This window comes from Osmerus eperlanus, chromosome 3 (genome assembly GCF_963692335.1).
Source record: "Osmerus eperlanus chromosome 3, fOsmEpe2.1, whole genome shotgun sequence".
NCBI classification, from domain to species: Eukaryota; Metazoa; Chordata; class Actinopteri; order Osmeriformes; family Osmeridae; genus Osmerus; species Osmerus eperlanus.
The window spans coordinates 3998344-4010580 of record NC_085020.1 but is presented as its reverse complement, the minus strand read 5'-3'; the positions used below and the strand labels follow the sequence as shown (position 1 = coordinate 4010580).

Sequence of the window (12237 nt, the reverse complement as noted above, 5' to 3'; positions counted from 1 at the left end):
AAGCCTGCACCATTATATCTACATGGTACTAACCCCCCCCCCCTCCCCCCCACAGATATCAAGTTGAGGGCATATTCAGATCAGATTTACAATGTTGGGTTTTGTTACACAACCAAGGCGTGATGTAATATATTCAGCCCTGTGTTGAGGAGGTGTACTGTTGAGGTTGTGTAGTGTTGAGGTGGTGTAGTGGAGTTGTGTAACGGACACACTGAAGGATTCAAAGTCTTTGTGTCTATTCCAATATGTAATGATGGTATCCAATGACACAAATCTGTGTTCTAGAAAGAGTGGTCTGGAGTCGCAGAGGTCCGATAATATCATCTTTAATGCAGCAGTTGGAAATCAACAAGTACAGAGCTCTGGGGTTGTCTACGTTTCCCTACCCGCAACAGAGTTTGGGCTGGTTCACGAAGTCTAACTGGCTATCTGTCCCTCCCCAGCATATATTTATACAGTGCAATTGAAACACACAAGTATTAAAAAAGGGTTGAGCTTGTTCTCTCGTGCATCAGGGAGTTGTTCTTGCCTACGCGTCCCACCTGCTCGGGTGCCGTCTCCACCCGGTTTCAAGGTTGTTTCTGAAAATGAAGAGATAGAGACACAAAGAACAGCCTGCTTCCCACACCCAGTGTGAGACCCAATGTTTAAGCCTGAGCACACTTTTAAGTTCATAACTTTAATAAGCACAATGCATAACTTTAATAAGCACAACATATTCTTTAACACCCTTTTCACAACTCTGTCAATCCCGACATATCACAGACACACACATACTTCCAACTCCCTGACCACATTGGATATAAAAAAAAAAACTAAGAAACGTGATGTATGTACACACAGTACATGCCCGCAGACAGGTGTTCCACAGTTCTGAGGTTCTAGAACCCTGGGTTGAGCGGAGGGTCCGGCCAGAGCAGACCTGCTTCTAGGAAAGCTCTCCAAGTTCAAACAGGGTTCTCAGGGGTTCTTGCGAGGGTTCCACTGGGGTCTCTTAAGAAGGGGGTTCCGCGTTCCGCCTGACCCGTCGCGAGGCTCAGCGGCCCAAGAGGGGGGCATGGCCTGAGGCTCCTCCCCCTCCTCCTGAGGATCAAACACATTGTTGCTACCATGGGCACCGTTGCCGGGGCGATCCGGGGAGGGGTGGAAGTGGCGCTGAGGGGCGGGGACGCGGGAGTCCGAGGAGGACGAAGCGACCCGGGACGCGGCGTGCCCCCGCGGCCCCCTCTCGTCCACCACGTCCAGAGAGGGCCTCTCCACCAGGGTGTCCAGCCTGTGGAGAGGCATCATGACCCGGGACGCTCTCTGCTGGGCCCGCCTGGAGCGGGCTGGAGGGTAGGCCACCTCCGACTTGGTGTCCTCATCACCTGGAGAGAGAGAGAGGAGGGAGAGAGAGAGAGGAGGAGAGAGAGAGAGAGAGAGAGAGAGAGAGAGAGAGAGAGAGAGAGAGAGAGAGAGAGAGGAGAGAGAGAGAGAGAGAGAGAGAGAGAGAGAGAGAGAAGGGAGGAGTAGAGACAGAAGGAAGGAACAATGGGGAAGAAATTATTTGAATTGGAATTGAATGGAAAAAAAAAACTTCTGTGTTCTGCCCTCCTTGAAATCTCTCATCTCTCAACCTTGACAGATCAGGAAGTGTCTGATCTACACTCTGGCTGCCACACTCACTTGCATGACTCATCCTCTTACGAGGGAATTGAGAGTCCAGATTCTTCCCAGCAGGCAGAGAGAAGTACTTCTGGGACTTGGGTATAGTCTGGGAGGGAGAAAAGAAAGAGAAGAGAGAGAGAGAGAGAGAGAGAGAGAGAGAGAGAGAGAGAGAGAGAGAGAGAGAGAGAGAGAGAGAGAGAGAGACAAGGTTTTTGGAGAAAGCTGAATCATTACAGGCATACTAGTGTAACTGAATCAGGTAGTACATGCCCAGACAGACCCCAGTTGGAACAGACATTACTACTGTACTAAGAATAGTACCATGCTGGCTAATATAGAGGGGACAGTAAATATAGTGGCTATCTATTCCTGCTCATCCCCTGTCCTCCACCAACTAGCCTGTCACATCACCCCTTCCAAACCTCCTCCCCCTTCCCTTCTCTCCCTCTCCTCCCCTCTCCCCCCCTCCCTCCCCTCCTCCCCCTCCCCTCCTCTCTGCTTCCCCTCCTCCCCCTCTCCTCTCCCCTCCTCCCCCTCTCCTCTCCTCCTCCCTCCCCTCCCCTCTTCCCCCTCTCCTCCCTCCCCTCTTCCCCCTCTCCTCCCTCCCCTCTCTTCCCTCTCCTCTTCCCCCTCTCCTGCCTCCCCTCCCCTCATCCCCTCCTCCCCCTCCCCTCATCCCCTCCTCCCCCTCCCCTCATCCCCTCCTCCCCCTCCCCTCATCCTCTCCCCCTCATCCCCCTCCCCTCATCCCCTCCCCCCTCCCCTCATCCTCTCCCCCTCATCCCCCTCCCCTCATCCCCTCCCCCCCTCCCCCTCATCCCCTCCTCCCCCTCCCCTCATCCTCTCCCCCTCATCCCCCTCCCCTCATCCCCTCCCCCCCTCCCCTCATCCCCTCCTCCCCCTCCCCTCATCCTCTCCCCCTCATCCCCCTCCCCTCATCCCCTCCCCCCCTCCCCTCATCCCCTCCTCCCCCTCCCCTCATCCTCTCCCCCTCATCCCCCTCCCTCATCCCCTCCCCCCCTCCCTCATCCCCTCCTCCCCCTCCCCTCATCCTCTCCCCCTCATCCCCCTCCCCTCATCCCCTCCCCCCCTCTCCCCCTCCTCCCCCCCTCCCCCCCTCCCCTCCTCCCCCTCTCCCCTGTACCTGGTCATGGAAGCTTCCGGGTCGCAGGCTGCGTCTGATGCTGGCGTGTCGTCTGATCAGGATCTCCTTGGTCCTGTTCTCGTTGGGCAGCTCGTGCTTGTTGGTGTACGCCATCGTCTGAGGAACACACACACACACATCATTACTCATAACACACAGACTTTGCAAAGATAAGAGACCGAAACGCACACAGTTACAGATAAGAAACAACACATAAAACTGTAATTTGATACATTTGTTATTCATTATTCTAACCCTAACCCATTTGGACTGCATACAAGGACAAGTGTGTGGGTTACAGGAACATTTCAGGTTTGTGGTGGTTAAGTCACAGACAGCATGACTGAACGTTCCAGAACATCATGTTCCCCCACTCCAGACCACCAGAGGGCAGCAGATTCTGGTCAGGGGATGAACACAGAAAGCAGCAAGACCTAAACAGCAGTTTCCTCACAGACCTGTTCCACTGCCACATCACTGATTTCACACACTAACACCCCCCATGCATGCATGCACACACACTAACACCCTCCATGCATGCATGCACACACACTAACACCCTCCATGCATGCATGCACACACACTAACACCCCCCATGCATGCATGCACACACACTAACACCCCCCATGCATGCATGCACACACACAAACACCCCCCATGCATGCATGCACACACACTAACACCCCCCATGCATGCATGCACACACACTAACACCCCCCATGCATGCATGCGGCCGCCGCTTTCAGTCCACGCTCCTGAGGGGTGATGTCACCTATGGAAAAGTACTGGTGACCACAGTCAGCCTGTGGAGCGATGCAAAGCAGCAGGTGACAGAGTCAGGACCTTCATGTCTACAGGTTCTCCTCTAGCAAAGTGTCCAGGAAAACACTGACTATACATGGCCGTCAGATTGCTTCAGATCCCTGAGGTTTGGTTTCGTGTCTGGAGGCCTTAGACAACAGTTGTCATATTTAATTTGTGTGTGTGTCTACAAGCGGAGGCGAAATCAACATAACGAATAAACAGATTATCTGCGAAAAGAGGTGTTGGTCCCTTTTTTTAATGTGGGTGGAACTTTTTTTAACAACTGAGCATGTGAGGTGTGGAATATTTTCTTTACTTATAAAGAAGGGTGCGGCCAGACTTCATCCAATCTACCCCACCCACAGTATGATAAAACTGAAATCAGAATCTGGTCACGTGTTCCCTGCAGCTGAGCCGTGAGATTCTCACCCTCTGGCGGATCTTGTACATGTTTTTGGACAGGATGTCGTGCATGTTCCTCAGGTCACCCGCCAGGAACTTCTGCTTGGATTTGAGGAAGGTCTTCTTTTCACTGGAAGACACAAACACGACAGGCGGGTCAGTGACACTTGGGGGAGGGGGGCTGAGAGGGAGGGGAAGGGAAGGAAGGAAGGGAGGGAGGGAAGGGAGAGAGGGGGAGGGAGGGAGGGAGGGAGGAAGAAAATAGAGACCAGGAAATAAAAAATATATAGCCTACTATGGAGAAACAAAAAAAAGAGATATAAAGATGGAGGGCGCGAGGGTCCCGTACCTCAGGTTGGTGAGTGAGAGGTTGGCTTCAGACACAGAGTCCAGGATCTCCATGGCGTTCTGCAGCTCCAGCTTCTTGTACAGCGCCACGATGCTGGACTCAGCCCTGTCGTCCCTGATCAGGATCCTCCTCAGAACCAGGTTGTTGAACTTCATGAACCTGCCCGGATAAAGGTAGCATGGTTACACTCACAGGAGAAATGTCTGCTAAACCAATCAAATGTGAATTCATTTCCTACATTATTATTACATGGATATTCAATTGATCCATTGCTTTTAAAGGCCCCTGAATCACAGCACAGGAGAGGTTTCATGTTACTTTCCCCTTGATTTCTCTCCACCACCTGATCCTACCCTACTCAAGCAGACTGTAAGAAACGCTCCCAGCGGGTGTAGGAGGAGTCAAAGGGACAGGGAGCTGGTTTAGACTGCTGTTCACAACCCTCCTTACTTATCCTTCCAGTAGAAGTGTCCCCACTGGCCACAGAGGTCCTCAATGCCAGCGATGGTGTGCTCCATGAGCTGGGGGAGGTGGAGGGACGAGGAGGAAGAAGAGGGAGGAGAAGCAGAGGAGAGAAAGATCATGAGGTAAGGCATGTCAGGACAGAAGGACAAGCAGACAGACAGACAGACAGACAGGCAGGCAGACAGGCAGACAGGCAGAGACAGACAGACAGGCAGACAGACAGAATGACAGACAGACAGACAGACAGACAGACAGGCAGAGACAGACAGAGACAGACAGAGACAGACAGACAGGCAGACAGACAGAATGACAGACAGACAGACAGACAGACAGGCAGACAGAGACAGACAGACAGACAGGGACAGGGACAGGGACAGGCAGACAGAGACAGGCAGACAGACAGGCAGACAGAATGACAGACAGAATGACAGACAGACAGGCAGACAGAATGACAGACAGACAGGCAGACAGAGAGAGACCCACTCTGGCATGGACCTCTACGTTGATGGTGTCCAGGTTCCGGTTGGTTCTGCGGACGTTGAGGAGCTCGATCAGAGGCCGTATGCTCATACCCTGGAGGGAAGCAGCAGATGAGTCAGTGGGATCGCACAGCTCTGCCCTGCCTCCATACTGCCTCCATGCTGCCCCCATAATCAACACATCCTACTCAAGAACTAGCTCATGTTGTGTGCATGTCTATAACTCGTGGTTGGAGTGATAAGAAATAACTCCTGTAAAAAACAGGATGTTTTGTAAACACTGGACGGGGAACAGAAGCTGTCTGCTTGCCTCTCTCCTGCTTAACCTCCACCTCCCCCTCCCCCTCCTCTACCTGGATGAAGACGGTGAAAAGGATGACTGCGATGGTGGCGGTGATGAAAAGCTGCCGGCGGCCGATGTTGTCCGGCAGGGTGAAGACCAGGGCGAAGGAGATGGCCCCCCTCAGGCCTCCGTAGGCCAGGCCAAACTGGTCCTTGAAGTTGAAGGGGGATGGTGCGGAAGGGGTTAATGATCTGGGTCAACACCAGGACACCTGGGACAGACAGAGGTCAGAGATCAACGAGAAGAAAGATTGAAAAATCAGATGGATGTTTGACATGGCTTACACACGGGTTTGTTTACCCATTTTAGTCAGAACCCAGAATTCACTCCCATTCAAAATCGTGTTTTCCCTAACCCTAAATGTCATTCTAACCCTAACCTTAATTTGACCCTTAACCCCCTAAATGAAGAATCCATATAAAAGCTTTCTTAGTTTACGATGTGAGGATAGCATAGACAGGTATAGATAAACACGACCCCCCCCCTCACCCAGGCCCCTCCAGAGTATGGCGAACAGCAGGGTGAACAGGATGTAGCCCCAGTTCCACTCGTGCTCCGTGGTGATGGTGACCACTCCCAGGAAGAAGAAGATGAGCGTCTCGGACACGGTGCCCAGCAGCTTGACCACGGTGCGGATGGTGGTGGTGGAGCGCTGGGAGACGTTCTCCTCCACGTAGTACTTCATGGTGAGGGCACAGGTCACGATGCTGGGGGGTGGCACACGCAGGGGAGACACACTTAGGACGGGCGCTGAGGGCCATTACACGCAAACGCACAAACGCACACATGCAATCCATGCACGCACAAACACACGCTTACACATGTACAGGGACAGACAAGCATTCAAGCACTCACACACACGCACACACGCACGCACAGACGCACACGCACACTCACACGCACGCACAGACGCACACTCACACGCACGCACAGACGCACACGCACACTCACACGCACGCACAGACGCACACTCACACGCACGCACAGACGCACACACACACTCACACGCACAAACAGGCGGACTCACGCCATGATGCTGGAGATGGAGAACATTTCAGCCACCAGGTAGGCCAGGTAGCTGTACATGAAGATGAAGAGGGGCTCGATCTCCCTGACGTTGCCGGTGAAGCGCGTGGTGAAGGCCGCCACGAAGCCGAACAGCACGCCGAAGCCCAGGCCGCCCAGGCCCACCACGAAGAACCGCGCCACGCCCAGGAACACGTCCACCGGCTCCACCACCGGCATATCCGCTACGAAGCTGAACATGTTGTACAGCACCTGGAGAGGAGGGAGAGAGGGAGGAGAGGAGGGAGAGAGGGAGGTGAGGAGGGAGAGAGGGAGGTGAGGAGGGAGAGAGGGAGGTGTGGAGGGAGAGAGGGAGGTGAGGAGGGAGAGAGGGAGGTGAGGAGGGAGAGAGGGAGGTGAGGAGGGAGAGAGGGAGGTAGAGAATTCAGGGGTGAAGGTCATAACTTCTGAACTCTCAGCCATGCTAGTAAATCACACCCAGGCTGTGTTTGAACTGCTCTGTTGATTATGTGATACCACACAGCACTTGGCATGCTTCACCTTAATCCTGGCCGACAAACACATTCACCTTAACCCTGGCCCAAATACACATTTTCCCAGACCCTGGACCACAAACACCCTTGACCAGAACCCGGTCAACTGGACAAGCCGGATCAGCTCATAGTCATACAATAGCATGCTTGTCTGTCTGTATCAATCCTTGTTCAATACAGGTTAGTGAGTCACTAAGATTTCAAACATAAATTAAAAGGAGGAAGCACACACACACTCTTCCAGTTCCTCCTCACGGAACACCATGGAAGTGTATGAGGCACCTTGTAGTGCTTGAACCATGTCCAGACATCAGGTGTACCCGTGTGTGCTCCCAGCAGTGACCACGCCCAGCCTCTCCAGTCCCCAGTGTCTGTGCTTCCCTCTCAGATTCTATTACAGTAGCTCTCAGCTACTGTCAGAAAACAAAGGGGCCCCCCTCCCCCCCTTCCCCCCTCCCACAGCGAGGCCACCGTGGGCCAGGGAGCGTGAGAAGGGAAGAGGCACACTCTGAGAGACGGCTCAGGTAAGACTCTGAACTTCTCAGTTTGATCTGGTGAAGAGACATAATCAAACCACTGAATAATACAATAATGGTTTTTATAATAGAGGAAAGAAACATTCAAAACTGTGTCTTTGTTTATGTTAACTGGCTGGTTTTCCTGATTTGTGAAATTAGGAGGAGACTCTTTCAGATGCTGGCCTGTCCTCCTTATTAAAGGAAACTAGTTTTTTTAGTCAATAGTTCCCTTTTTTCCCCGCTGTTCCTAGTATAACAGTTTCAGAAGCCTGCCAACTTTTCCGGGTACAACAGTCTGCAGCCCCAGCTCCTCTATTCTAGGAATCAACACTTTTTGTTTTTGGTTAGCTCAGTTGCCACAGCAAACGGGAGCCAAACCGGTTTGGTTACATCTAAGCAAACACACATTCCTATAGCATACAGTACACACATTCTCACTTCACTCAAATAATATTTCCTTTAAAAGTATATACACATGTATTTAAAAGCCACAATCAGGAATATACACTTAATGATGTGCTAAGTCATATTTACATGACTGTACCAAAAAAGAGCTGTGTTTTTGAAGGCAGATAGCGTGGTGAGATTCACTGGGCCTCTCAGTGAAACTTGAGCTTCCCACAGAAAGCAAAACCAGATCGAGAGCTGTGGTGTTAGACAGAGACAAAGGCCCCACTCAGTCAACAAGACGACCATTTTTGGAGGTGTTACACAGCAACATGTTTACTGCAAACATCAGAAGGTTTGGTTCTGAGGTGCTTTTGTGTTACCCTGCTAATGTTTGGAATTGTGGCAAAAACCAGTTCTGGAGGATGCAGATTCCACACACTCCACCGACGTGCAGCTACAATCCCACCTTCCTTTTTGACACACACACACACACACGAAATGGCATGTTTAGTGCCGGGGTCACACACATACAAACACAAACTTTCACACATCCGCTTCAAGTGTTCTCTCACAAACAGACGCTGTGAACATCTCCCTTTCCTTCTCTCTCTCAAACACACACACACACACTCACAACAGTGACGGCATCGTTGAACAGACACTCCCCGAACACCACGATGTAGAGCTGTTCGTTGACGGAGATGTCCTCGTACACACTGAGCACCGCCACGGGGTCCACGGCGGAGATGATGGAGGCGAACAGCAGGTTCTCCTGCAGGTTGATGTCCTGGACGCCGAACGCCTCGATCTGACACACGGCAAACAGAGACATGCCGATCCCGATGCTGTTCCACAGGGTTCCCACCACGGCGAACCACAGACCTGCACAACGACAACAGCAACTTCCTCAATCACAACTGAATGGTACCACACAGCCCTGTCGCCATGACGCAGAGATGAAGAAACGAGATGGAACATGGGTGAATGCTACTGTAATCCTCAACACAGTTAGGATCAGAAGGGTTTTATTACTTTTATTAGTACTTATAATATTGTTTTATTGATTTTATGTAAAGCACTTTGACATGCAATTCTTGTATGAAATGTGCTATATAAATAAAGTCTTATTATTATTAGTATATTAGTTATGATGACACACATCTGTGGGTTGTGTACAAATAAACCCCCCCACACGCGACAAAGCTAAATGTAATAGTCATGTAAGTGACTAATAGCTAAAGGCCGTCAGCCTTGCCTGTGAGCTGCGGGCGTACCGTGCCAACGTTCTCAAAGAAGGGCCTGGTGGGCATGAAGTACCCAGAGTCCAGCACGATGGGAGGCAGCATGAAGAGGAAGAAGACGTCAGAGCTGAGCACGGCGGGAGGCACCTCGTGGACCGAGTGCATGATGGCGCCCACGATCAGACCGATGCTGATCAGGAGGCACGACTCTGGGATCCACACAGTGATCTTATGGTACAAATGGAAAGCTGTGGAGAGAGAGAGAGAGAGAGAGAGAGAGAGAGAGAGAGAGAGAGAGAGAGAGAGAGAGAGAGAGAGAGAGAGAGGGAAGAGAGGGAGAGAGGGAGAGAGAGAGAGAGAGGGAGAGGGAGAGGGAGAGGGAGAGGGAGAGGGAGAGGGAGAGAGAGAGGGAGGAGAGAGGGAGAGAGGGAGAGAGAGAGAGAGAGAGGAGAGGGAGAGGGGAGAGGAGAGAGAGAGAGAGAGAGAGAGAGAGAGAGAGAGAGAGAGAGAGAGAGAGGAGAGAGAGAGAGGAGAGGGAGGAGGGAGAGAGAGGGAGAGAGAGGAGAGGGAGAGAGGAGAGGGAGAGGGAGAGGGAGAGGGAGGAGGTAGAAGAGAGAAGAGAGAGAGATGAGAGAGAGAGAGAGAGAGAGAGAGAGATCAGAGAGAGAGAGAGAGGAGAGCGGAGAGAGTGAGGGGGAGAAGGAAAGAGAGGAGAGAGAGGGGGGAGAGTGACAGATGAGAGGGGAGAGAGTTGAGGAGAAGGGGAATTTCATGCACATATGAAATGAACACTTTTTCACAGTGACAATAAGCAGAAATTGTAGTCATATTTTTGTTTTGTGTAAGTGGTGTGTGTTTGCACAACCGAGTGTTTCTCTCTGCTCACCAAATCTTGGCGAATGAAGCGAGGAGCACCCACAACGTGATCTCAAACGGTAGCTGTACTCGAGCGTAGTTCATCGAGAACACCGGGAGCTTTGATTTCTCATCATCGGGGAAAGCTTGAGGCCCGCTGTCTGGTTTGACCGGAGGTAGAACAGTAACTCCACCGGTAACGCCACTGACCGGTTTCGGTGGAATTTCTCCATTGCACCAGCTGGCAGCAAACTCACGATAACTACTCCAAGGAAAGTACAACCGTCTTCCGTTTAACCTTTCCGAAACCTTCTCCATTGTGGTATAACACAATTTAAAGTTGTTTTAATATCTGAATGAACAAACAAAAAAAGTGAGGTGAAACTGTCCTTCGTGGGAAATAATCAATTAGGCTACTCCATCCAACGATGCTCTGATCCCATTTCGCATTATAACTTACTAAATCTCATTCACAAGTATTCTACTCAATAAATTAAAACACGGTGTAATAAAAAAACTCAACAGTGGGGATGACAGCTCTCCTCACACTATTTTGGTTTCTACTGCCACCTGCAGCGCCTGTACGCCCATTCCGACAGGGCCAGGGCGCGGCTTTGCACCGCTCTGATTGGACTAGACCAAGGGAAATCAAATATTTGTATCTGCTTATTTTTTCGATAAAAGCAGCAGCAATATCTTGCTTTCGGGCAAACCAACCTACTGGCTACGGTTAACATAGGCTATCATACTTGAAATCATGAAACAGTAGGGAACTGTATTAATTGCACATATACTCATGTTTGAAACACTAATTGTTCAAATCAATCGCCGTATGTGCTCCATTTGTGTATCACTAATCGGATTTTAAATGAGGGGACTTCTGAGGGGAGACTACCTCTGTAATTGATTTCTCTGTGATTTCCGTGTCTTTTGGTATCGTGCATCTTTCTATTGCTGCCACATGGGGGCGGTAGTCTACCTTACAATGTGTGGTAAGAGAAACGAGCATGAATGTTGTGCGCAAACTTCTATTAGTCACAAAAACTATAGGCCTTTATACGTACTACATGGCAAGGACAGATGAGTCACCTGAGATGGTGTGTCAGACATTTTCAGCCATGTAACAGCTCACATAATTCTGACAACGGCAGAATTTTTTCAACCTTTCTAAAATATTTTTTCAACCTGCAGCAGCTATCAAAATATGTGACCTCGTTTCCAGGTCCAGATCTTAACCAGATGGGGGATCTTCTTCAGGTTATACATGGCAAGGACCAAGGCCGTAATCATAATACATATTGGGGGTCCCCCCCCCCCCCCAATATGTATTATGATTACCAATATTTAAATCTGGTCAAAATGTCTCCCCCCCCCCCCCCCCCCCCTCAATATATTGATATAAAAATATAAATGTGCTACGCTACGACAGGCAACCACGCACGCTGTCCGAAATTATAATTCAAAAAAATAATTCGTCCACCCCAATGTTGACTCCATGGCTACGGCCTTGACAAGGACAGATACATCACCTGAAATGGTTTGGTTGGTGTGTCAGACATTTTCAGCCATGTATCAGGGAGGTCACATTTTCTACAGCATCAGGTCCAAATGTGAAAAAGTTTATAAGGAAAAGTTTCAAAACTTTTTTCGAAAATATTTTTTAACCTTTTGAAACAGTTTTTAAAATGTTCCTAAAAAATTTTTTTTCAACTGTTAGAAACTATTTTTTCAACCGTTTGAAAAACAAAATCTACCTGATGACACCTATCAAAATGTGACCTCTTGTTCCAAGGCAGACCCCAAAATGTTATTCTTGATGACATTCGCCGGCACCTGGGATCGAAAACTCCACCTTCCACATCTCAGATTCCACATACGGAACAGAAATTACATGGGGGGTTTATTTCAGGGCAGGGCTGTGTTGGGCCTTGCCACGAAATGCACCCCCTGCTAACTTTGACCAGGCAAGTGCCAGATGCCTGAAACCTACTGTGGTTAATCATAGTCCCATCAATACACAGTAAGAAGCATTTGATGATTT

At 50.3% G+C, this 12237-nt stretch overlaps 2 protein-coding genes across 2 annotated transcripts in view; both read right to left on the bottom strand.

Moving 5' to 3' along the window:
• Positions 1–12237, bottom strand: part of tmem182a (transmembrane protein 182a) — a 55201-nt gene that overhangs the window by 13817 nt on the left and 29147 nt on the right. The window lies entirely within an intron of this gene.
• Positions 334–10729, bottom strand: slc9a2 (solute carrier family 9 member 2). Its single transcript, XM_062456590.1, is given in 14 exon segments — positions 334–1367; positions 1666–1753; positions 2792–2908; positions 4025–4127; positions 4347–4505; positions 4797–4867; positions 5295–5384; positions 5644–5799; positions 5801–5844; positions 6123–6340; positions 6661–6911; positions 8735–8982; positions 9371–9591; positions 10231–10729. Coding segments are annotated over 14 exon segments (2457 nt in total). The 5' UTR covers positions 10515–10729; the 3' UTR covers positions 334–960.